This window comes from Hyperolius riggenbachi, chromosome 3, assembly GCF_040937935.1.
Source record: "Hyperolius riggenbachi isolate aHypRig1 chromosome 3, aHypRig1.pri, whole genome shotgun sequence".
NCBI classification, from domain to species: Eukaryota; Metazoa; Chordata; class Amphibia; order Anura; family Hyperoliidae; genus Hyperolius; species Hyperolius riggenbachi.
The window spans coordinates 107,667,206-107,694,609 of NC_090648.1; the positions used below are offsets into that span (position 1 = coordinate 107,667,206).

Below are 27,404 nucleotides of genomic sequence, written 5' to 3' on the forward strand. Positions count from 1 at the left end.
AGTAACCAGCTGAAAATATCCAGTCTGCCCAATAAGCTTTCTCACACATCAGCCTGTTGTCCACATCAGCAACAGCTGGATATGCTTAGTGTAATACCCAACTGTTGGACTTGTCAAACTCATTAATTCCCCACAGTTTTCTCTTTTTAACCGTAGGTAGTTTAAAGGGGTTACTGTTACTTTCTAAGATAAGGTAGGACTACCTTGAGGTAGTAAAAGAGAAAGGATAATTATTACGTTTAGGATAAAGGGAAAAAGGAATATGGTTGGGGCATAAGTTCAAATCATGGGGCCCCTTAATGTTCACAAGCATTTCTTTGCCTCTTCTTGGTGACCCTTCACAGACTGAGAGCCCATCTTACAAGGCTCATAAAACAAGTGAAGCCATCAGGATCTTCACACCCATAACATGTGTAGCCACAAAAACACCTGATCTGGAGTATCAGAGAAAGGGAACATTAGTAGATTGGGCCCCCCACCCCTCTGGGCCCCCTGCAGTGGCAGGTGCTGCTCCCCCCCCCCCTATTTATGCCCCTGATGATTAATAAGTTGATGTTGGGCAAGGTAGCTGGATTGGACTAGGTTGGAGGATCCTAGAGGGCTCATAAATGCTGTGCTTGCCCAGATTAAGCTGGAGCAACTAAGATCTCCTAAATCAGCTGTTACCATACAGTAAATAAGCAGCTCGGGGTGACCCAAAACCACAAGGAGAGTATAGGGGACTAAAAGAGACCAAAAAGCCCGTCTACTAAAAAGCAATGCTTAGGTCGCTTAGGTAAGTTTGCTTTCTTAAAAAAGAAGGAATTTACAATAATTCAGCTTAAAGTGAACATCTGTGGTTACCCACAATGTACCGCTACTGAATATGCAAATTATCTCTTTATGCCCCTGTAAGCCAGTCTCATATCTAGAACCGCTGGTGTATAGAAAGCCTATAGCTTTAAATTTTAAGCAACCACATCAGCCCAACATGCAGACAGCCTGTTTTCGACTTTTGGACATCATCAGTGCATGGCAGGGATTGACATGGCTCTATGAGATAGGGCTTGGACCAGTACAACACAGTAACCAAGCAGCTCAGGGTGACCCAAAAACCACAAGGAGAGTATAGGGGACTAAAAGAGACCAAAAAGCCCTCCTACTAAAAAACAGTGCCTAATATGCATATTCAGTAGTGGTGCATTGTGGGTAACTGGGTAACCACAGATGTTCACTTTAAGCTAAATGATTGTACATTCCTTCTGTTTTAAGAAGGCAAACCAACCTAAGCATTACTGGTTCCATGTGACATTAACTACTAGTTTAATTAGGGTATTCTGTACCAATTAAGGAACAGAAGAGTGGAGACATTGCACAGAGTTCCAACTTTCTTATTGTAACGCAGAAGAATGAAGGTATTAATGTGTCTGGGTGCTACAAGGAGCACTTTTAACTACTTAGCTGAATTTTTACAGAACATGAGCTAATCAATAATGTTCTCTTCTCTTATTGCAGATACGTGATCAGAGCCAGTGACTCCTCTAAGCCATGCTGGTGGTGGTCGTGTTTCTCGTCTTCCTGTCACTATCTACACCCACACTGGGACAATATGAGCATTGGCAAAATTATCCCGAAAATCATGTACAAGAAGAACCTGCACCCCAGCCGACAACCCCACCTAAGCCTCCTCCAAAGGTCCATGTCCGTCTAGCAGGGGAGAAGCGCAAGCACAGTGAGGGGAGAGTGGAAGTGTACTACGATGGAGTGTGGGGCACGGTCTGCGATGATGACTTCTCCATGTATGCGGCTCATATTGTCTGTAGAGAACTGGGGTACATGGAGGCGCTGTCATGGGCACCCAGCTCCAAGTATGGCAAGGGAGATGGTAAGTGAGCCTTTGTGGCTACTGGAGAGCATTCTGGTGTTATAGCTGAATCTATATGTCCTCTGTGGCACTATGTAAATACCCTATTAAAAGTAAGTTGGAGTTCTAGGAGAAATGCAAACTTTGGACCTGATAGACCAAGTCATCTCTAACATGGTGATTATAAGTGATCCAGAATTGAGATTGTCAACCTGCACCTGCATCATATCAGACCATAGAGAGAATTACAGGAAGGTTAATGAATAAGTGGTTGACCAATCACAGTTAAGCCCGCAACTTACCCAAGTGACAGCTCATTATTTTGTCCTTGCGCTTGCCCCGCCTATCGTGTGATGTCACCTCTGTGTGCCCTCTGCCTCCCCTAATTGAAACAGAGCTTGTAGTCAGCCTACTGGCTGTCTATGCATCTGTACAGCATCGGCCCAGAGATGTCGCCTAAGGGGATAGGGTCCCGCCATCTAGGGACAACTCATCAACCCTCAGGTTGGTTTGGCTGCTGGCCCATTCATAAACATGAGATCTGGTAGCAGGTGATGTGTGTAGCTACCCATAGACACAACATTATTGTCTGATCTAACTCTGTCTATCTTATCTGTCATTATGTCTCTGGGTACCTTAACAGTCGCATCCAAACCCAGAGAGATAGCTGTTCATCAGTACAGTACTGGACTCTGCCATCATGGTACACCACTGCAGCATCTTTGTCTTATTCGTAATTATTTCTTATTTTGCACAGGACCAATCTGGCTTGATAACGTGCACTGCACCGGCAGGGAGAAGAGCATTGCGGATTGCAGCTCCAATGGCTGGGGGGTTTCTGACTGCAAGCACAGCGAAGATGTTGGGGTGCAGTGCAGCGACCGCAGGATCCCGGGCTTTAGACATGAAAATGACCTGGTGGAGCGGTTGGAGGTGAGGACTAAAAACACATAAAGACATGGAATTTATTTCACCCAACACCAGCGTTCATGATTGTTTTGGGTAGCAGTGTGCCAGCCATCCCTATACAGATGTGCATGCTTCTAAGTGGTGTGTCCTGTACAGTGAGGGCAGAAAGACGTAAGAGGACAATAGGCCAATTCCTGAAGACTGAGAACAAGTAACAGGAACACACTTGACGACTGTCACCTAAACTGATTTCAGTTCCCTAACCTATGGGGTCTTTATGTAGCATAAAGTGGAGTTAAACTCTGACATAACATTCAATAAAAATGTGTTTTCCTATTTATTACCCATACAGTTATCATATTTATCCATTTACAAAGTACAAGTTCCCAGGGCACAGTTTACCTGCTCTGAAAGCTGCCATTGCAATGTATTGCATAGCTGCTGTATTTAGATATAATTTATCCACTGAGAATTTGTTATAGTGGCTGATAAGGAAATATAAACAAGCTCATGTAATCACTTCCTCAACTTCAGCATTGGAGCTAAACTTCCCAATAAAGTAGAAAGTACTGTGTTTAACTGTTTAAATGCTGTTCTGCTACCAATTTATTTTTTTCTGGTAGTAGGTTTTATGCTGTAAAGAATCTTTTACAGCAAAGAGGAACTGATGAGTTTCATATCACTTTAATTGTGGATAAAGAATGGCACCATTGCTAGAAAACTGGAACAAATATGGACTAAGCTACCCACAGCAGCCAATCTGAAAGCAGGTTTTATCAGTTTAGATTAATTTGCAGTAAAAATACATCAAATGCTGATTTACGACTGGTTGCTATAGCTACTCCACTACTCCACATTTGCACATTCCTTATTGGCATATTACATCAAAATCACAGAGTGAGGAAACTAGTATGGGGAATAACTATTTTCAATTTTAAGACGTACTAGTAAATTGGAGAGGGAAGCCCAGCCTGTAGCAAAATGTACAGTATATAGTGATACTAGATTTGTAGTGTATGTAGTTATGTTATGCTGAACCAAAAAATAGGTTTTTTAGAAGAACAAAAATAACCCATATGTCCCCAGGTACAATTTTGTCTTCTTAAAATAAAAGGTGTTTGCAATGATGCAGCTTCACATGAGCAAGGGGCCAGGATTTACCATAAGGCACTGTAGCCACGTGTCTACAGGCGTCTGATGGTGGAGAGGCGGCTCACTCCTCTCCCCAAGTGCCTTCCTCTCGCCTTCCCTATGTAGAGTCCTGCTGAGAGTATAAATGAGAGGTTACTCACCCTGCTCTCAGCATTCCACTGACCAGATCTCCCCTCAACCGAGGGCACCTCTAGCTACCGGTACTTAAAACTGAGGTTCCTCTAGCTACCTAATACTTGGGGGCACCTCTAGCTACTTAATATTGAGGGTACTTCTGTCTGTCTAATGCTAAGGGACACCTGTAGTTACCTATGGTGGGCAAGGGAAGTAAGGGGAAGTGATAGCTAAGCCAGCCGGGATCAGTGAATAATGGCGCACAGCACCTATGCATAAAAATGGCACAGCATTAAAAAGATACGCTTATCGCTATTTATCGTTAGTACTGCATAATAATGGTGCACAGGGAAAAAAGAAGAAAAACGGCACACACTAACGTTATTTATCAATAGTGGCACACACTAACAATATTTATCAATAGTAGCACACACTAACGTTATTTATCAATAGCGCCCTATATAAGCCAAACTGCAGACGTTATTTAACTGCAAAACGGTGAATGGATTTAATGTAACACTGGCAAGGTTAGGCACTGGGGGGGTCTTAGGGTTAGGCACCACCAGGGGGGGTCTTAGGGTTAGGCACCACCAGGTGGGGTCTTAGGGTTAGGCACCACCAGGGGGGTAGTTAGGGTTAGGCACCACCAGGGGGGGTCTTAGGGTTAGGCACCACCAGGGGGGTGGTTAGGGTTAGGCACCACCAGGGGGGGTCTTAGGGTTAGTGATAGGTACAGGGAGGGTTCTGTGTGAGAGTAGGGTTAGGTATACAGTACAATATACACCACCAGGGGGTGGTTAGGGTTAGGCACCACCAGGGGGGTGGTTAGGGTTAGGCACCACCAGGGGGGGGGGTTATGGGTTAGGGATAGGTACAGAGAGGGTTCTGTGTGTTAACGCTAAATAACGATAAGGCTTTAACGCTAAATAACAATAAGGCTTTAACGTTAAATAGCGATAAGCGGCAAACGGATTAGCGGCAACACTGTGCGCCATTATTCACAGGCGCCATTTTCAGATGGAAGCGGGCCAGCCAACACACTTGCAGTGTGGTTCAGTGGGGGTTTGTAGGTTCATGGAGGACGAAGTCTAGGGTCATCTGGTGCCTATAGGCTCCTGTGGGGTAAATCGGGGCCTGACAACCCCTATAATACACTCTACAACCTGAAACAGCTACCTGCAAGTTGCATTGTGTGACTCTTTGGAAGGAATGGGCTTGCTATAGTATAGCCAGTGGTTCTGGGCATAGTGGGTCTTTTCAAGGGTTCGCATATTCACTCGCTGAATGTGATTTGTTACCGGGTTTACTTCTTGCTCATGTGAAGCTGAATTCTGAGCAATGTTTGTCTACTTTAAGAAGGCAAAATTGTACTGTATGTGAATAGTCATGTCTAGGAGAACTCACAGAGAAGCATGTGATCAGTTTGGTCAATTGATAGATCTGCAAGCCTCTTGATTTGTTAGTCATGATCATGTGCTAAAGCAGGATGTAATCATAGCAAATCAAAATCAGAGCTTTGCACATCTATCAGCTGATCAAACAATCACATGCCTCTCCAGGAGTTCTCCTACATTGCTATTTGTGAATGACTGTTTTGAAGATATCCTTAAGGACCAGGGGTGTTTTGTCTGATCTGCGCTGCGTGGGCTCTCCAGCCCGCAGCGCAGATTGTATACAAGGCAGGGCGATCAGACTTACCCGCTTTTTTGATCGCCGCCGGCTGTATTTGCTTAGTGGGGGGGGGGGGCTCTTCAAAGCCCCCCTCCGCAGCGTTTTCCACCCTCTCGCCCGATCCCTCCCTCTTCCTCATTCAATGGGCTGCGCAGGACTGATATCCGTCCTGCGCAGCTTAGGATAGATGCCGGCCTATCAGTATGCGGCGATCTCCGGCCAATCAGAGGCCGGGGATCGCCGATCTGCCTTACGGCGCTACTGCACCGCAGCGCCGTATTGATGTAAACAGCGGGGATTTCTTCCCCACGTGTTTACATTACACGTGCGAGCCGCGATAGGCAGCTCGCACACTGTTCACGGAGACACTCTCCGTGAACTGACATGGAAAGGCTGCTCGTTTCCATAGAAATCCACTTAAGACCTGCCGACGCCTATCGGCATTAGGCGGTCGTTAAGTGGTTAAACAGGTGTCAGTTTCAGTTCTAGTGCAGCTCTGAATTACCTTGATTTAGTTTGCTGCTTATCATGTGACTAAGGTCACTGTTCCGCCTCCTACTGTCTCTAAGTGTTTCTGTCTGCAGTATTTTCCTTACTCTACTCTGTGGTCATTGAAACGGTATTTCAGAAGCTGCTCAGTGGTTTTTTTATATATTGCATTATCTACAAAACTGTCATTGTAAAAGCAAGGGATTCATGTATAACATGCTGCTACTGCATATTTGTTGTATGCTGGGTGGCTGTTTTACCATACTCAGATTCTGCCTTCAGCTGTAGTTCTCTGTTTCTGGTGTAACAGTGACAGCCTGGCATTCTGAGGACAGCTGGTGTCCCTGGCGGTCCGGAGGGACTGCAAGGTTATCTGCTCTCCAGAGGATGAGGCTGGACTGAGCAGTTTTTAGCATTAATCACAGAGAAATGTCACCTTTTCCATTAATCATCAACTTTGTGCATCGTATCACACCCAGTCTATGTACTTTTCTGATCCCAGCCTGTACAGTATCCTGTAATCCACCCTGCACACAGGATACTGTAATATCTATTCCACAAACAGGCTGAGCATACACTGGATATACACAGTCATTTCCGTAAAATTATAATATACCGGTACTGGCCTGCGCACACACTGAAAATATACCATATGTCTTCCATATAGCAGGCAGTGTACTCGCTGCTCACACATAACTTCCTTTACTAGCCTGTACTGGTTTAAAAAAAGGAACATACAACAATCTGTAAGCACACTGGCAATATATGTCTTAGGGCCCGTTTCCACTAGGGCCAAATCGGGCCCGAATCTGCAGTGTTTTCCTGACGGCGAGGTGGCGGGAAATGCTGCCTATTACTGCTATGGCTTTTTGTTTGAATCGCACTGGACGACATACTGCAGTTTCCCGCAGCATGCACCCAAATCCCTATAGCCATGCATGGCATCGGAAACGGCGACGGCACCTAGTTGAAATAAGAACGTATGGCACCTTCCACTAGGCACGAATTTGTGTGTGTGTGTTTTTTTTAACATACAAATTTACACAACAATTAATTCCTACATGACTGTGTCCATTAGATAAAAAATTGTAGAAATACAGAATTAAAATAAAAAATGATGTGAATCCACATGTGAATTCACATTAAAAAAATGCATTGGAGCTAAGGCGAATTCACATTTGCATGCAAATTTCACATTCGAATTCCAGCTTTGAAATTTAGCTGTGTAAAACCCGGGGGCCAGGAGTGTAATTTGAATGCTGGATTAATTGAGGCTATGGTGGGTGTCGGAGTGAGAAGAGGTTAGTGTTCGGTTCAGGTGAGTTACAGTGTGTGAGTGTGTTGGGGACGGGGGGAAAGGGGGGGTTAGTGTTAGGCATAGGTGAGGGGTGGGGGAGGGGTTAGTGTTAGACATAGGTGAGGGTGGGGGAGGGGTTAGTGTTAGGCATAGGTGAAGGGTGGGGAAGGGGGTTATTGTTAGGCATAGGTGAGGGTGGGGGAGGGGTTAGTGTTAGGCATAGGTGGGGGTGGGGGAGGGGTTAGTGTTAGGCATAGGTGAAGGGTGGGGGAGGGGTTAGTGTTAGGCATAGGTGAGGGGTGGGGGAGGGGTTAGTGTTAGGCATAGGTGAGGGGTGGGGGAGGGGTTAGTGTTAGGCATAGGTGAGGAGTGGGGGAGGGGTTAGTGTTAGACATAGGTGAGGGTGGGGGAGGGGTTAGTGTTAGGCATAGGTGAAGGGTGGGGAAGGGGTTATTGTTAGGCATAGGTGAGGGGTGGCGGAGGGGTTAGTGTTAGGCATAGGTGAGGGGTGGGGGAGGGGTTAGTGTTAGGCATAGGTGAGGGGTGGGGGAGGGGTTAGTGTTAGGCATAGATGAGTAGTGGGGGGCTGTTAGTGTTAGGCATAGGTGAGTAGTGGGGGGGCTGTTAGTGTTAGGCATAGATGAGGGGAGGGCTCATGTGAGAGTTAGATTAGGGTTAAGTCATAGAGGAATATCAGTAAATTAGCAGATATTCTACTAACAGTAAAAGTAGATAGTAGAATATCTGTAAATCTACTTGCATGCAAATTTCACATTCGAATTCCAGCTTTGAAATTTAGCTGTGTAAAACCCGGGGGCCAGGAGTGTAATTTGAATGCTGGATTAATTGAGGCTATGGTGGGTGTCGGAGTGAGAAGAGGTTAGTGTTCGGTTCAGGTGAGTTACAGTGTGTGAGTGTGTTGGGGACGGGGGGAAAGGGGGGGTTAGTGTTAGGCATAGGTGAGGGGTGGGGGAGGGGTTAGTGTTAGACATAGGTGAGGGTGGGGGAGGGGTTAGTGTTAGGCATAGGTGAAGGGTGGGGAAGGGGGTTATTGTTAGGCATAGGTGAGGGTGGGGGAGGGGTTAGTGTTAGGCATAGGTGGGGGTGGGGGAGGGGTTAGTGTTAGGCATAGGTGAAGGGTGGGGGAGGGGTTAGTGTTAGGCATAGGTGAGGGGTGGGGGAGGGGTTAGTGTTAGGCATAGGTGAGGGGTGGGGAGGGGTTAGTGTTAGGCATAGGTGAGGAGTGGGGGAGGGGTTAGTGTTAGACATAGGTGAGGATGGGGGAGGGGTTAGTGTTAGGCATAGGTGAAGGGTGGGGAAGGGGTTATTGTTAGGCATAGGTGAGGGGTGGCGGAGGGGTTAGTGTTAGGCATAGGTGAGGGGTGGGGGAGGGGTTAGTGTTAGGCATAGGTGAGGGGTGGGGGAGGGGTTAGTGTTAGGCATAGATGAGTAGTGGGGGGCTGTTAGTGTTAGGCATAGGTGAGTAGTGGGGGGGCTGTTAGTGTTAGGCATAGATGAGGGGAGGGCTCATGTGAGAGTTAGATTAGGGTTAAGTCATAGAGGATGTCACGGACGATTGCGGGGACGCAGGCGCGTCCTGGAACCGCCCGTGAAGAAAAGAACGATCGCACTCGATTCTCTGCGTCGATTGTGCTTCAAATCGATAGAATCTGGATTTATTGTGTAGGAGGTCTGCAGTCCTTTTCTTAGCAAAGAGAGCACCATTCCAAATGCTGGTTGGCCCTTTTGATATGCTAATGAGCCTGGGCCCAGAGAGTCCCTGGCTTCAAGCTGTGCTGATGGCCCATCCATCAGGTATAAGGTGACAAGCAGCTGGCAGGAAGACTGGCCCTGTGATTGCTGATCAAGCCAGAGGTGTAAACTCAAAGTTGTCTAAGCAGATTTCACATTCAGATGTTAATTGAAGGAGCCAACAGGGCCTTTCATAGCCAAGAAGCAGACACAGCTGGACTCCAGTCAGGCTGACTCCGGCCTTAGCAGGAAGAAATGAATGTACAATATAATCTTTTGCCCATTTACAGAATACAATAAATAGGGTGGTTATGAGAGCGGTATCATTGGATCTGTAGGGTCATGCTGGATCTCTTGATACCAGTCGAGAGGGGCCCGGGGCCCCTACCACCCAGGTATGAATCTACTCAGGACCCTGATCTGATGCACTAGCCATGTCAGGTATCATATTAATCTGTATTTTCCTCCAAGTATGAAGCTGTTACCCCCCTAAATGTAACGTGTATGGTTCAGGAGTTACAGCAATTCATAAGTTTAGCTCTAAAATCTCTCAGAGGGAATGAACTGTCATTTGCTGGTAGCTCAGAGGGGGCTGGCATTGCCACACCCCCAAACCAGCTTCATCAAAAGCACAGAGCCAGCAGGCGGGCTGGGTCCTCCACACTGAACCATCTTGCACTCATCAGATGCCAGCTTGAGGATATGCTGGTATCCACCTGGTCTGAACTCTGGACTTTGAAACCAAGGACTTTATGATTCTTCCCACAATAAGGACATCTTTCCAGGAACTAAGTAATTTTCTCCCTTCTTTTATTTTTCATACTGGCTATTGCTGTTTTCATAATTGTTGATTTTCATAATTGTCTGTATATATTAATTATTTATATTGCGTGAATAAACGACTTTCTCCAAGTCATTCACTTTCCGCTACCCTGCTTATCAGCACACACAGAAATGATCCCGGGTCTCTGAAGATACGCTACTGTTTGTTTGTTGTTGGCTAGACAGAATATCGTGTGTTTAACCGTTTTATTCGCAGGATTAGTCAGTCAGTTAGTGGGCCCCACGGTCCCATAGTAACCGCGGTGGTGGCAGTTTACTCTGAACCAGTAGGTGACGTTGTAATCACCCGTGTCTCACAGGCTCCCTTCTGAGTTGTCTGCGGCTAATTCTTAACGGTTCCTGCGCATTGACTGCGACCAGAGTTCGCACGATCTGTGCGCTGGCACCGTTTAGAAGGCTAAGTGCGGTCAGCCACTGAGGGCTCCTGTGACAGTGTTAGGCAGCGGTGGGATCTGTGTTGTGCTGAAAGTATCTGCGATAGCGCTAGCGCTATCGAGAAACGAACTAATTCGTTGGTGTAGCTGGAAGGCAATATATTTTTTATATATACAGAGAGACTGTGTAGCCAGTACCCCTTCCCCAAAGTTTTATTTTATTTGGCATGGAAATGTCCGGGAACTACCAGAACATGTGCCTAGCAGACCTGGAAAATCTTTGCGAAGAGAGGGGCATTGGCATCCTCCGCAAGACAAAACGGGACCTGATAGCAGACTTGTCCAGATGGGATGCCCAGCAACTGCGGGAGCCGGGAGTGTCCGCTGAGGTGGATACCAGCCCATCTGACAATCAAGGGGAACCAGAGGCTGCAGATCTTAGGCGTACAGAGGTTGAGCATCCTGCGGGCCCTGTTGCAACAGTTACGCCAGAGACTGTCAGTATGGACCCCAATCCCAGAGTTTCTGACATTACTCGCCCGGAACTGGCCAGTACTGGACTGTCCATGGGTGCTGACCCGGTAATGCAGCAGGCATTACAAAAGCTGATGGAGACTGACCTGGAAAAGTACATGCAGTACATGGAAGCACGCGAGGAACGGGAGCGGCAAGCTGCTGCTGCTGCTGCTGCTGCTGCTGCTGCTGAACGCCACGCAGAGAGGCATGCCGCTGAGCGAGAACGGGAGCGCCAATCTGCAGAGGCGCGGGAGAGACGACAGCATGAGCTCGACATGGCAAAGGTTCAACAGGCCAGCCGGAGTTCACCGCCCAGCCTCCCTGCTGAAGGAGCTGCAGCACCCGTAAGTGCAAAATTTAAGTTTGCTAATATTGAAAAAGACACAGACATTGACTTGTTTTTGCGGTCTTTTGAAAAAGCATGCCGTCAGTATCGTCTGTCCCAAGACCAGTGGGCCAGACATCTGACACCTTTGCTGCGCTACAAAGCGCTTGATGCCTTCGCAGAATTGCCTGCGGAGAAGGATAATGATTATGCTGCTATAAAAGACGCTATCATTACTAAGTACCAGCTGACGCCAGAAGCCTATCGCAAAAAGTTCAGGGCCTGGCAGAAAAAGTCTTCTGATTCGTACCGAGATGTGGTCAGCAGCTTGCTCACCACACTCCGTCAGTGGACTCTAGGCCTCACCAAAGGGTCTTATGGCGTCCTGGAGGACTTGATAGTCCTCGAGCAATTTCTGAACATTTGCCCTGCTGATGTACGACAATTTGTGTTAGAACGCAAGCCGACTTCAGCAACTGTCGCTGCAGACCTTGCTGAGACTTTTGCAACTACCCGGGTGGCTGATACACGCAGAACTGTCCCATCCAGCTGGAGAGGAGGTCAGCCCAATACCTCGGCAGACTCTCCTGCCCCTGTGAGCCGTCAGCCACAGAGGCCAGCCAGCACAGCTTCTGCACCCAGGGCTGCAGCCTCTGGAGAGGTCACCTGTCACTACTGCCACAAGACGGGACACATGAAGTTCACCTGTCCGGAGCGGAGGCAGACCACCCCAGCACCTGGACCACTTGCACCTCGCCCGCGGCAGACACCACCTGCCAGCGTACCCCAACCAGGAGCCGCATCCAACCTGATGTTTGCAAAGGGGACAGGGAACTCCCCCATCACAAGCAATCACCAGCTGGTTACTGTGAATGACCAGCTTGTCACTGGTTTCCGTGACACCGGAGCAGATGTCACTCTGGTGCGTGCACACCTTGTCCCCGCAGAGGCCATCATTCCTGACCAGTACCTCACCCTCACTGGAGTGGGGGGCACTCTTTCGCACATTCCCCAAGCCCGGGTGTCCATCGACTGGGGGGTGGGGGTCCACGAGAAGGTTGTTGGGATCCTGGACCAACTGCCGGTCCCTGTTTTGCTGGGGACCGACTTAGGCACGCTGGTGTCGTACTATGAACCTGCACCAAGCCCTGTGGAATGCCAGGACGGAGACGGACTCTCTGCCCACACCCAGGTACTTTGCACCCAGGGGCAAGAACAGGGGGGAGGTGGGTTGAACGTGCCCAGTTCACGGGTACCTGTAGTTGATGTACAAACTGTCTGTGATGAAAATGTTCCTGTTACTGTTATTAATGCTTGTGACAATGATGTAGGTAATGCCAATATGTGCCATTCTGAAGGGATACCTGTGCTAGCGGTAACACGCAGCCATACTGCTCAGACCTTGAGCTCAGAACAGGTAGAGGAGGTCCCGGCCTCCTCCCCCTCCTCTGACCACAGGGATGGTACCCTTCAGCCACTAACCTCATACGTCACGGGCCAGCTGGCTGAGAGTGAGAGTGCTGCATTTGTGCAAGCACTCCAGACTGACCCTAACCTCGAGGCCCTCAGAAAACAGGCTTCTGAGCCCCTCACAGACGAGGCTACGTTCAAGGTATACTGGGAAGGTGGGAAGTTGTACAGTGAGCCTGTACACCCCACCGAAGGTGAAATGGGGATGGGTACCAAGTTGCTTGTGGTACCTAGTGCCTTCCGGGGGCATGTGCTGAAGTCCGCACATGACATTCCCCTGGCCGGGCACTTGGGGATCCACAGGACCCTTGATCGTATCCGGGGACATTTCTACTGGCCTCAAATGCGGATAGATGTGACGAACTACTGCCGCTCATGTACCATTTGCCAAAAGGTAAAAAGGGCTGGGAATCCCCGCAAAGCTCCCTTGTGTCCACTGCCAATCATAGGTGAGCCCTTTCACAGAGTGGCAGTCGACATAATTGGACCATTGCCCACTCCCAGCAGCAGTGGCAAGAGGTACATCCTGACGGTGGTGGATTACGCCACCCGCTATCCTGAGGCCATGGCACTTTCCTCCCTGAGAGCGGACAAGGTAGCCGACGCGCTACTTAACATTTTCTCCCGAGTCGGGTTCCCTGCGGAGATGCTCTCCGATCAGGGAACCCAGTTTATGTCCGGACTCATGGAGGCCCTGTGCAAAAAGATACAGATGACGCACATTGTCTCCAGTCCCTACCACCCGCAGACCAATGGACTGTGTGAAAGGTTCAACGGGTCGCTGAAGCAAATGCTGACCACGTTTGTTGAGTCGCAAGGTGGCGACTGGGAACGATACCTGCCTCATCTGTTGTTTGCATACCGGGAGGTGCCGCAGGAATCTACCGGGTTCTCCCCGTTCGAGCTCCTGTATGGTAGGAATGTCCGAGGACCCCTACAATTGATGCGGGAGACGTGGGAGGGCAAGGGGGACCCCACAGATGTCTCTGTAGTTGATTATGTCCTCAAGTTCAGGGACAAGATGGAGTCCCTCACAGAAATGGCAACGGAAAACATGGCCCAGGCTCAGGCCAAACAAAAACTCTGGTATGACCGCACTGCTGGAGAGAGGTCATTTGAGGTAGGTGACAAAGTGTATGCCCTTCTTCCAGTGAGGCAGAACAAGCTGCAAGCGGCCTGGGAGGGACCCTACACCATAGTGCAACGGTTAAACCCTCTGACATACCTGGTGAACATGGGAGGCAGGAAACAGAAAAGCTTTCATGTCAACATGCTGAAGGCCCACCATGACAGGACCAAGTATGTGCTGCCAGTGTGCAGCCGGTTAGAGCAGGGAGAGGCAGACCCCCTATTAGACCTGCTGGCTGACATACGAGATGTGGACAGCGACCTAAGCGTCAACCCACAACTCTCCTCGTCCCAGCAAGAGCAGTTGCAGGAGGTGCTGGGTCCGTACCAGCACACCTTCTCCGGTGTCCCGGGGCGGACCAGTCTGGCAGTGCATAGGGTAGATACGGGCACCCATCCCCCCATCAGGCAATCCGCTTACCGCGTCTCCCCAGAGGTGCAAGTGGACATGCAGAAAGAGGTGAGGGAGATGCTGGAGCTAGGGGTGGTTCAAAAGTCCTGTAGTGCCTGGGCAGCCCCTGTTGTCCTGGTCCCCAAGAAGGACCAGACAACTCGGTTCTGCGTGGACTGCAGGAAGTTGAACGCCATCACCACTACAGACGCCTACCCCATGCCTCGCATCGATGAGTTGTTGGATACGCTGGCGTCCGCCAGGTACCTATCAATCATGGATCTGAGCCGGGGGTACTGGCAGATACCACTTGCACCTGACGCGAGGCAGAAGTCGGCCTTCATCACCCCTTTTGGCCTCTTCGAGTTCACGATGATGCCCTTTGGGATGAAGAACGCTCCTGCCACGTTTCAGCGGGCCGTAAACGACCTGCTGGAGGGGCTGCAAGGGTTCGCTGTAGCGTACTTGGATGACATTGCGGTGTTCAGCCCCACCTGGGAGGAACACCTCAAACACCTGTCCCAGGTACTAGAGAGGCTGGCCGCAGCCAATCTGACAGTTAAGCCGAGTAAGTGTCAGATTGGTATGACCGAGGTGCAGTACTTAGGTCACCGGGTGGGGGGTAACACCCTGAAACCTGACACGGGAAAGGTTGACGCCATCCTGGCATGGCCTCGGCCTATCACGAAAAAGCAGGTCCAGGCATTCCTGGGGACCGCCGGCTACTATAGGAAATTTGTTCCAGCCTATAGTACCCTGGCGAAGCCCCTGACCGATGCCACTAGCAAGAAACACCCCAAGGTTGTTAGCTGGACCCCCGCTTGCGAGAACGCCTTCCAAGCGTTGAAGCAGGCACTCGCGAGTGCCCCTGTGCTTCAGGCCCCGGACTTTAGTCGTCGGTTTGTTGTGCAAACCGATGCCTCTGACTACGGTCTCGGCGCAGTCCTCAGCCAGGTGGATGGAGAAGGAGATGAACACCCTATCCTCTACCTGAGCCGGAAGCTCCTGCCCCGAGAGGTAGCCTACTCCACAACTGAAAAGGAGTGCCTAGCGATCGTGTGGGCCCTACAGAAACTACAATCGTATCTGTACGGCCGCTCCTCACGATCATTACCGACCATAATCCCCTGAGTTGGCTGAACCGCACTGCTGGGACCAATGGCAAGCTCTTACGTTGGAGCCTGTCATTACAGCAGTATGACTTCACGATTCAACACAAGGCAGGCAGCCGACACCAGAACGCCGACGGGCTATCCCGTTGCAACGGGGAACTAGATCAGATATCGCAGGTTAGCGGCAACGACACACATCTTGCTGATGCATGTCTATCTGCCTTCTCCCCAGGGAGGGCTGTCACGGACGATTGCGGGGACGCAGGCGCGTCCTGGAACCGCCCGTGAAGAAAAGAACGATCGCACTCGATTCTCTGCGTCGATTGCGCTTCAAATCGATAGAATCTGGATTTATTGTGTAGGAGGTCTGCAGTCCTTTTCTTAGCAAAGAGAGCACCATTCCAAATGCTGGTTGGCCCTTTTGATATGCTAATGAGCCTGGGCCCAGAGAGTCCCTGGCTTCAAGCTGTGCTGATGGCCCATCCATCAGGTATAAGGTGACAAGCAGCTGGCAGGAAGACTGGCCCTGTGACTGCTGATCAAGCCAGAGGTGTAAACTCAAAGTTGTCTAAGCAGATTTCACATTCAGATGTTAATTGAAGGAGCCAACAGGGCCTTTCATAGCCAAGAAGCAGACACAGCTGGACTCCAGTCAGGCTGACTCCGGCCTTAGCAGGAAGAAATGAATGTACAATATAATATTTTGCCCATTTACAGAATACAATAAATAGGGTGGTTATGAGAGCGGTATCATTGGATCTGTAGGGTCATGCTGGATCTCTTGATACCAGTCGAGAGGGGCCCGGGGCCCCTACCACCCAGGTATGAATCTACTCAGGACCCTGATCTGATGCACTAGCCATGTCAGGTATCATATTAATCTGTATTTTCCTCCAAGTATGAAGCTGTTACCCCCCTAAATGTAACGTGTATGGTTCAGGAGTTACAGCAATTCATAAGTTTAGCTCTAAAATCTCTCAGAGGGAATGAACTGTCATTTGCTGGTAGCTCAGAGGGGGCTGGCATTGCCACACTCCCAAACCAGCTTCATCAAAAGCACAGAGCCAGCAGGCGGGCTGGGTCCTCCACACTGAACCATCTTGCACTCATCAGATGCCAGCTTGAGGATATGCTGGTATCCACCTGGTCTGAACTCTGGACTTTGAAACCAAGGACTTTATGATTCTTCCCACAATAAGGACATCTTTCCAGGAACTAAGTAATTTTCTCCCTTCTTTTATTTTTCATACTGGCTATTGCTGTTTTCATAATTGTTGATTTTCATAATTGTCTGTATATATTAATTATTTATATTGCGTGAATAAACGACTTTCTCCAAGTCATTCACTTTCCGCTACCCTGCTTATCAGCACACACAGAAATGATCCCGGGTCTCTGAAGATACGCTACTGTTTGTTTGTTGTTGGCTAGACAGAATATCGTGTGTTTAACCGTTTTATTCGCAGGATTAGTCAGTCAGTTAGTGGGCCCCACGGTCCCATAGTAACCGCGGTGGTGGCAGTTTACTCTGAACCAGTAGGTGACGTTGTAATCACCCGTGTCTCACAGGCTCCCTTCTGAGTTGTCTGCGGCTAATTCTTAACGGTTCCTGCGCATTGACTGCGACCAGAGTTCGCACGATCTGTGCGCTGGCACCGTTTAGAAGGCTAAGTGCGGTCAGCCACTGAGGGCTCCTGTGACAGAGGAATATCAGTAAATTAGCAGATATTCTACTAACAGTAAAAGTAGATAGTAGAATATCTGTAAATCTACTGATGTTCTATTAATGGTAAAAGAGGAGAGTATAATGTCAGAAATTTACCGATATTCTACTAACAGTTAAATTCCTGCCCATTTTAACAAATGGCATTTTAAATGTACACATGCATGGACGCTGCCTGCATACAATACAATGCCTACTGCCTTATGTAAACAGTGGTCACTTGTATTTTTTATTTATTAGCATACATACACCCTGTGTGGTGTTCCTGCCTGTTACATTGTCTACACTGTGTACTGTATATCAGAATTTCTTCCCTGCTCATCTATAACTACTCTATAGAAGCCTGAACACAGCTCTACACCATATGCATGTTCTGCAGCTGACTATTCATCTCAGTGGTAAATACAGCTGCAAGATGGCAGAACTATACAATGAAAGGATGTAATGGGCCTGAGTAAACATGCTTGCCCAGTCTGGTTCTCTGTACAGCATCATTCATGGGACAGGTATGCACTGTCAGCACTGGGTGACAGCTCTCTTCTTTGTTTATGACATGTGGGGCTGTGACTGTCAGACACAGCTGCAGTGTGTGGGCCTGTGTTTGCATTTCCCCCACAGCTCACAGAGCAATCACACCTAGTGTACAGTACACACACATTATTACACAGGCTCAGAGAGTACAGAGTGCTGCATTGTGCTGCAGATATACTGTACAACACGCCACTTTTCCAGGTCTGTGACACTAGGTCTCATCTGCCTGTCCCAGGATTAAACATATGCCCATCATTTTCTCTGACATCCTATTTTACTCCCCTGATCACTTTTTACCATGATGTGAAGTTTGCTTTAGGAGTGCCCTTGCCAGTGCGGTCTCAGCTCTGTTTACTCTGTGCGCCTGGGCTGTGCTCGCTGACTGAACCTGGTATCTGTGCCCAGAGTGATCGGTCTGGATGTCCTGTCTGGGTCACGAGTTCAGTGTCTCCTCTGCATGAAATGTTGTGCTTGTTGTGAACTTGGTGGAAGTTAAAGTGGAACTAAACTCAGAACTTCCTCTCTGTTCTAACAGATTAGCCCCAGCATGATAATCTTTATGGAAAAAAATCCTAATTATTAAGTATGGAAGTCCTAAAAAAAAACTTGAAGTTTTAACTTGGATTCACTTTCCAGGGAGCACTGAAGGGGTTAAGCCTCTGTGTTTACTGTATGGGCAGATGGAAGAGCTCCTTTGCAGTCTATTCACAGCCACTGATAAGAACTAACTAGACACTTTGATCTGGCTAAACAATCACAGAAGAAAACGGAGCAGTACATTTCTTCGGCAACTATATGTGGAAAAAAGACTTTTCATTGTGTGCTGTGCAAGAGTTTGAGACATTTTTTTTGAGACACTTTTCCTAGTGTTTTTTCCTACATTTAGCAGATGTTCTTTGTGGCGTGTACACACATGCAGACAGAGAATGTATGTGTGTTTGAATATGTTTAGAGCCCAGATGCACAGCCCCAGGTATTACAAAAATAGTACTATTTGATTAATTCTTTTATTATTTAATTACCATAACTCTTATGTTTTTATTAAAATTAATGAAATTACAAACCCATTTCCAAAAAGAAGTGTATAAAATTTTAATTAAAACACACTTAATGTTCAAACTAAGAATTTTATTTTAAGTAAAATATATGTCCATTAGGAATTTTATGCTAATTACCTGTTTAAAAAAGAAAAGGACAGCAACAATAAAATACTGGAAAAGTTGTGTAAGGCCTCGTTCACATCTGCTGCGCTGAAAAACGTGTTAAAGCGTGTGGTAAAAAACGCATGCGCTTGTGCGCGCTTTAGTGCGCGTTTCTGTGCGTTGCGCTGCGCTTCTTTAAAGCACGTTTTGCTTACTGTAGCAGCAGCAGTTGTCAATAAAACTTTTTTTTGTATGTAAATGTATTTTTTTCTCCAAATGGGGTAAAAGACACATGCGCTTCTATGCGCTTGTACGCGCTTCTATGTGCTAAAAAAGCGCACCCATTCACTTGCATTGATGTGCGCTTTACAGCTCAGCGCACAGAAATGCATGCAACACTACGTTTTTGTAACGCTGCTCAGCGCAGCGCATAGATGTGAACCAGCTACATTTAGTTACATGGAAAAATTAATACCTTGCTGATCGCACAGGGCAGTGCGCTGTGGAAAGCGCACAGAAACGTCCCTGATGTGAACGAGGCCTAATTCCAAAAATAGTGCAACAATGTTCCTATTGTAAAATTGCCAAGAATTATGGAAACTCATCACCTACACTATATAGTATCATTAAACGATTCAGCAAATCCTGACAAATCTCTGCACACAAGGAACAGGGCCGAAAGCCAATAATGGATGGCTGTGATCTTTGGTCCCTTAGGTGGTACTGCATTAAAAATGCAACCGGAATCTATGAGCTGGAATGTAGCAGTAGCTCTCTGTGTTCCTGAAAGACTGCTGGAGCACCCTGTGTGCCTGGATGTAGCAGTAGGTCCCTTGTGTGCCCTGATTTAGTGGTAGCTCCCTGTGTGCCCTGATGTAGCAGTAGGTGCCTTGTGCGCCTGGATGTAGCAGTAAGTCCCTGTGTGCCCTGATTTAGTGGTAGCTCCCTGTGTGCCCTGATTTAGTGGTAGCTCCCTGTGTGCCCTGATGTAGCAGTAGCTCCCTGTGTGCCCAGATGTGGCTTCCTGTGTGTCTGGGAGGAGGGGAAGCTTCCTGTGTTTCTTGATGTAGACGTGGCTTCCTGTGTGCCTGGATGGAAGAACTAGATCCGTGTGGACTTATCATACCTCCCAACTTTTTTTTCAGTTTAAGACACTCCTCTGCCACACCTCTAATCAAGCTCTCAACCACACCCCTAGCCACGCATACCACTAAAAATTCATGAGCAAAAGATGTACCGTATGTTTAGAATTTAAACCTTACTGGTCATTTCTATCATCACTAGTTTTTCTTCATATTAACATTTGAAATTAAGTAAATGATCCGTTTAATTGGTTCCAAACTTTATTCCCATCCTTTAAACATATATTTCAGTAGAGAAATACATATACAGTATTTACACAGATCTGTACATCAGTCCTGGAAAAGGGACAAATAAGGCAGAAACAGGGACAGAGGAATTAGGTTCCCAAAGAGGGACTGTCCCTCAGAAACTGGGACAGTTGGTTGCAATGGATTTATATAGATCTCCAGGGGTGCCCGCACATAGCAATTGAAATGTTTGACCTAATAGTCAATGCAATGTGTTTTTTGTTTTTTTTTGTATTGACTGAACACTAGAAGTTATAGTTACAATAATTTCTATTAAATGCTATCCACATTTCAGTTTGCTGTAAAAAAAACAAAACAAAAAAAACATAAAAATAGTCAAAAATATTTTGGTGGCTTGTTGTGGTTAACTTGCAAAGTTCGTATATGGTCTAGGTTGATTGCAATGTCATCAGTGGCGTAGCTAAGGAGCTATGGGCCCCGATGCAAGTTTTACAATGGGGCCCCCCAAGCACTCTATACATAACAATTGATACGGCGCACCAAAACCTGCCAATGGCAACTACAGTGTCAGAGGTGCAAGAAGGGGATGGGGAACAGCTTGTTAATGATTGCTACCATTCAAAGTATCTATAGAAGTGATTATTCTGAGCACAGGACCAATAGAGAGCTAATACTGTAATTGAGGCAGGGCCCTTCGGGGCCCCTCTGGCCCAAGGGCCCCGATGCGGTCGCTACCTCTGCAACCCCTATTGCTACGCCCCTGAATGTCATCATTTTTTTTCTGGCCTTGAATTGCCTGAACATGTGTGGACGCCATGAGACTGCCTGTTGTAGGTGGACCTGTCTGTGGCTTGGATGGAGCTGTCCACATATGGCAATGGCAAGCTCTAGCCTTTAAGTAGAAGTTTCAGGAAATAAGCACAATATCTGCACGTGTTAGAGGCTTGAAAACCACAGACTAATTATATGCTGCGGTTTATGTTCTCCTTTATGGTACTTTATTATTAATATCTTCTTTAGGAAAGAATGGGATACTCAGCACATCATGGAAGTGGCCACATTGGGGTTAAGCAAACCTCTGTCTCCTGTCTCCTCCATCTGCTCCGGTCACGTAGAGTAGAACACTGACCTACTCTGACTCACGCTGGTTGTGCCAAGTCCAGATGATCTCACACAGGCCACCGTCATCCCTAAATCTGACGGATGAGCTACAACCACATGTACGCTTTCATCTACAACTTCAGATCCTTTAGTAAAGCAATAAAGCCTATTTCTGATTGGTTGGCCTCAGTCTAAAGGTCCGTACGCACACTATACAAAAGTTGCCACCAAACAATGAGTCTTCCCAGCTATGTAGTTTGCACACTGATATTGCAAATGACCAACTCATTGGCAAGCAGAAGCAACATTATGCACGACATGTGTGCATTCTGTAGAACAATACCGTTTAAACCACATTGTACACACGCGGGCAACTGCATGATATCTGCCCAACAGTTGTTTGAGTTAATCACTTGTTGACGTTTGGCTACATTTTTTTGCGACATGCAGCCAATACGGCAAAATCTGTAGTTTGTTGGATGTTTCGGATGTATCCACTGACTTTTGCGTAGCGTGGGTACATGCTGTAGCTTTAGCTATTGCATTCACATCTCGTGACAACTGTCCATTCACATAACCAACGACCATTTCGGTGGCCCCGAAACGGTCGTTGGCTATGTGAATGGACTGTTGTCACGAGATGTGAATAAACTAAGCTTTACTCTGCAAAAGTGACTGGATTGTGCAGACATCAGACATGTCACATGCAGTTGTCTCTGTACTGTCACCCCACCGGTAGCCTGAGTTCTAGGGAGCAAACATATTTATGTTATATATGTGATTTAATATATATATATATATATATATATATATATATATATATATATATATATATATATATATATATATATATATATATATTCTCAGGATGCTAACCTAGGTATTCCCATTGCTGTTTTTGTTTTTACAGGTGCAAGCTCTGGGGTACTCATACTTTGTGTATCAGTGGCATGGAATGAGTGAAGCAAGGGTTATGGAGGCAGCCCTGTAGTTTGCACCTGTAGCAACGAGTCATCACAGAAGGGCACCATGTTTTTATCTTAGCAATGAGGTGTAATGATCTTGGTCTAGCTGCTCCAGTAGTATATTTGGGAGGAGAGATGAAAGGAGCCAGTGATGCTGTTAATATGTTATTGTAACTTGTACTTTAGAGATATTTTTATCCTTCCATGCACCCTTTTAGCCAAAAAGCTAACTTCTGTAAAAAAAAGCCTCTGCTGACTGTCGGTCTGCGGTCGGCTGCCCTGCACCTGTTTATACACTAAAAATAAGGCGCAGTTATGTCTTCCGCTTGGTAAACTCCCAGTATTGACCAGGGACAGCAGATTTCTCTGAATAATCCTGAGTCACGCCAGTGATTAGGTCTTGGAATGTGGGGGAGATATAGCAGCAGCTGGTACATAAATGATTTCCTATATAATCAGAGCTGCCCCGACATGTCAGGTACAGCGGATAGAACATTGCACCAATATGACAACATTTCAGAAATATTTATGGTTTGGCTTCTCTTTAATTATCCAATACCACAGTCATGTCCCGAGCTTATAATATGCCGCTATCCCCCGCAGGTGCTGAACATCTTGGTGGAAGAAGTGCGCATCCGCCCAATCCTTGCCACATACCGCAAACGGGTACCCGTCACTGAGGGCTACGTGGAGGTGAAGGTAGACAGAACGTGGAAGCAGGTGTGTGACACCCACTGGACCACCAAGAACACCAGAGTCATATGTGGCATGTTCGGCTTCCCTGGGGAGAGGAAGTACAACCAGAAGGTCTACAAGTAAGAGAACCTGTCAACGCAAAATTACATGTTTAAAAATAGCACTTCATCCCAATCAGTAAAGCATTTTAATCTGAAATTCATTTTAGTATTCAAAATAATCTTTATTGAGAGCATATTAGTAGAAATAACAAGCTGTCAAAATTAGTAACATGTAAAGTAACATACATATACTCAAAGCAATAGAAGTCATCAGTAGATGGAAACACATATTATTAAAATCAAGGATATGTAGACTACAGTGGGACATTAAAGAAGAAAGAAAATGCAAAAATATGCGGAAATAAAGTGTACAAACTGTAAAGTTATATGAATAAGGACAGTACAATAGGGGATGGGTTATCACTAATTGTCTAGGGCTCAATAACACAGAATAACAAAGGCGACAAGAATGGACATGGGATAAAGCGCTCCAAAGGCTGAGAGAAGTTTCGTTGGCTGGCACATCACTATCAATCATTTAAGACCTGAACCATTTGCAAACTTCCTCTATGATCCACCCATGGTTGCCATACTTTTTCAAAGTGGGTTAAGGAGTTGCCTATTCTGACATTGATGGGCTCGTAGATCATTTTCTTATCCACACAAGACATAATAGCATCATAGCTCAGAGTAGGTCGTCTCCTTTGGGAGGCAATATAAACTTTTTCTGAAGAAAGGATGTGTTGGGTTAGTTTGCATCCGTAATGCATTTTTAATAACACAGTTTATTTCCTATACCAGCTGTGCTCAAGAATAGTCTTTAGACTAAAATCAGTTTAGAAATATTTATATGTAGGAGGATAGAGCGCCAGCACTCAAAGATCGCTAAGGCATGGGACTGGACTGGCCAGTATTGATGGAGTGACTGTAACAATTCTGGTCCCTTTAAAGAGTCTGAAGCCTTAAAAAATTCCTCTTTACTTGACATTTATGTTAAGCAATATGTGAAAACGCCGCATTCCCGCGGCAGAACAATGTAATTAAACCCTGGAAAGTCCCAGGGCAAAATTCCACGACTTTCCACGTTGTGGATTTTGCTGCCCAGGGAGGCAGAGCTTTGTGCTGTAGCTCTGCCTCCAGTCGTGTCAATCTCCGCCTCTCCCCGCCCCTCTCAGTGAAAGAAGACTGAGAGTGACGGGAGGAGGCGGAGATCCGCGGGGATTGATGCGAGTAGAGGCAGAACTACTACTGCACAAAGCTCTACCTCTACCAGGAAGGAGCCCCAAATTTTGACCCGGGGATTTGGGGGGTTTAATTACATTGTTCTGCCGCGGAAAGGCGGCATTTTAGCTCTGTACATAATGCTTAACATAAATGTCTAGTAAAACGAGGATTTTTTTTAAGGCTTCAGACTCTTAAATGGCATGCTCAGTCTCAGAATTGCAGTGCCAGCCCCACTCTCTTTTCTTCTTTTAGAAATATTTATTGCTGCCATCTGCTGCTCAGAACTGGAACTGCAGCATGTTTCAATCGTTCTCTATGTTATTTGCTCATCGTTTGCGATCTTTTATTTTCACAGAATATTTGCAACCCGTAAGAAGCACAACTTCTGGAAATTCTCAGCTAACTGCACTGGAAGTGAATCCCACATTTCCTCCTGCAAAATGGGAGGCGCCCCTATAAACCAGACGTGCCCTGGTGGGGCTCCGGCTGTTGTCAGCTGCACACCAGGAAGAGGCTTCGCTCCAAGTCCAGCCGCAGGCTTCAGGAAAGCATATCGTCCAGAGGTGAGAGGCGGAGACTGTGTGCTGGGAGGAGCCTTTAACCATAACTACATAGAGACTAAGCTGTATTTTAAGAACAGGAAAGGAGTAGCATGGTTTCTGATGAAAGGAGACTTTATACTGGTTGTTGCATCTCACTTGTGTTTCTTCTGCTACCCTTTTCAGGAGCCACTGGTCCGCCTGAGGGGTGGAGCTAACATTGGAGAGGGACGAGTTGAGGTCCTGAAGAATAATGAGTGGGGAACCATTTGTGATGACCGATGGAACTTGGTTTCTGCCAGTGTGGTCTGCAGAGAACTTGGGTTTGGCACCGCCAAAGAGGCCTTATCTGGAGCACAGCTGGGGCAGGGTAATGTCATAGGGCCAAATGTATCAAACTAGGCAAATCCGGATATTAATTTGCACATGTAGTACCGCTATTACATCAGCTTCCAGCTTTATGCTATTTTAAAAGGATCACCAAGAGAGTTGATTTATTACTCCAATACAGTAGAAAATGGATTTCGGGCACCTGTAAGATTGCGATTGCAAGACACTGTTTTTACTGCATCATCAATACAAACAGACAAATAAGTAGTGTAAGCGGCCAAATAGCCGTTCCGAGAGTACAACTCGCTTCCTCAGAGACCAACACCGAACGGAGTGACAAGATTGTTAGTGTCCAGAGGGCACAGTAAGTCACCACTTCCCTCAATTGGCTTCCTAGTCAGCATCTAGTGCAGACCTGCACCTTTTCTACTGCTATTGAAGAGTTGATTTATGATTGGTTGTTCTAGGTTACTAGACAAGGATAAGCACATTGCACTGTACTTAATTTAACCCTAAGGGTAACCAGAGCCTGGGTAACAATTCCAGGGTTCACTGTGCACACTAAAGTATCCAGTATGAATGACCATAAAGCACAGGAGGCAAACAAGCAATTCACTACAGACAAGATCTATAAACGTTTGTTTAGTACTTGGAAGTGATGACCACCATATATTGAGTGTGACCAGCTTGTGTCACCATTTTCATGCATTTGTAACATACAGCAGTGTCCTACTTTCCAGCATTCTAGTCGTCTCTGAGTTGAACAGCAAATGACAAATAACTGTTTCTCTGTCTCTCCAGGGATTGGCCACATTCACATGAGTGAAATTGAATGCAGCGGTTTTGAGAAGTCACTCATAGACTGCAAATTTAACATGCATTCCCAGAGCTGCAACCACGAGGAGGACGCCTCAGTGAGGTGCAATGTACCGGCCATGGGATTCCAGAACCAGGTGAGGCCCATGAAGCCCACTAGGCCCCAAGCACCTGCCTAGGTGCCTAGGTTCCCTGGTGGATGATCCTGCTCTGAGTTACATGTGTCCAGGGCCAATCTTTGATATGTGTGGCTGCACAGAGCACCATGAATGGAGTAAAAAAGGTCTTGTAGTTGTGAGGTGAGGCCTCCATGAGGGCCATAAATGGAGTCAGAAAGGTCTTGTAGTTGTGAGGTGAGGCCTCCATGAGGGCCATAAATGGAGTCAGAAAGGTCTTGTAGTTGTGAGGTGAGGCCTCCATGAGGGCCATAAATGGAGTCAGAAAGGTCTTGTAGTTGTGAGGTGAGGCCTCCATGAGGGCCATAAATGGAGTCAGAAAGGTCTTGTAGTTGTGAGGTGAGGCCTCCATGAGGGCCATAAATGGAGTCAGAAAGGTCTTGTAGTTGTGAGGTGAGGCCTCCATGAGGGCCATAAATGGAGTCAGAAAGGTCTTGTAGTTGTGAGGTGAGGCCTCCATGAGGGCCATGAATGGAGTCAGAAAGGTCTTGTAGTTGTGAGGTGAGGCCTCCATAAGGGCCATGAATGGAGTCAGAAAGGTCTTGTAGTTGTGAGGTGAGGCCTCCATGGGCGCCATGAATGGAGTCAGAAAGGTCTTGTAGTTGTGAGGTGAGGCCTCCATGAGGGCCATGAATGGAGTCAGAAAGGTCTTGTAGTTGTGAGGTGAGGCCTCCATGGATCAGGCTTGGTTTTCCAGCACATCCTACAGATGCTGATCAAAATGGCTGAGATCTGGAAAATTTGAAGGCCAAATAAATATGCTTTCATGGTCCACTTCTGATGCTCATGTGCCCATTGTAGGTGCTTTCAGCAGTATTAACCCAGAATTATTTGCATCTTTTTAAGGATCCCCATCTAAAAATTAGCTGTGCAAACCATGCATAAGTCAATTATTCCAACGGGTTCATTATGTCAGCAATGTATCTAATTATTTTAATTGCAGTTAATTTTTGTCATTTGATGTTATAGGGAATGGTACTAAATATGTATTGATAGAGAGTCATAGCTTTGTGCAGCACAGCAGTTTGATTGATTTTCAATCAGCAATTTCAGAAGCAATTTGATGAAATGTGGCGAATTGAACTGATCACACCTTCAATCAGGGAGAATTGATTATCTGCATTATCAGGCTATAGTTGACCCGTTTTTGGTTACTGTTAAACTGTGAGCTAGAAGGATGAACTGAGTACTCTAGTGCTACAGTACCTTATCTCTGGTGGTCTATGTCTCCATAGATGCGTCTGAGCGGAGGACGTACCCCAACAGAGGGGCGAGTGGAGGTACTAATGGAGCGCAATGGAACCCTGCGTTGGGGCACCGTGTGCAGTGAAGGCTGGGGCACAATGGAAGCCATGATTGTTTGTCGCCAGCTGGGACTTGGTTTTGCCAATCATGCTTTTCAG

At 46.9% G+C, this 27,404-nt stretch overlaps 1 protein-coding gene across 1 annotated transcript in view; it reads left to right on the forward strand.

Moving 5' to 3' along the window:
* LOXL2 (lysyl oxidase like 2) overlaps nt 1-27,404 on the forward strand; it is an 83,540-nt gene that overhangs the window by 35,987 nt on the left and 20,149 nt on the right. Inside the window, exons 2-8 of the mRNA XM_068274734.1 lie at nt 1,495-1,864; nt 2,601-2,776; nt 22,783-22,994; nt 24,496-24,703; nt 24,866-25,049; nt 25,811-25,962; nt 27,237-27,404. Of these exons, the coding sequence (XP_068130835.1) occupies nt 1,528-1,864; nt 2,601-2,776; nt 22,783-22,994; nt 24,496-24,703; nt 24,866-25,049; nt 25,811-25,962; nt 27,237-27,404 (1,437 nt within the window). The 5' untranslated portion in view covers nt 1,495-1,527. The remainder of the gene's footprint in view (nt 1-1,494; nt 1,865-2,600; nt 2,777-22,782; nt 22,995-24,495; nt 24,704-24,865; nt 25,050-25,810; nt 25,963-27,236) is intronic.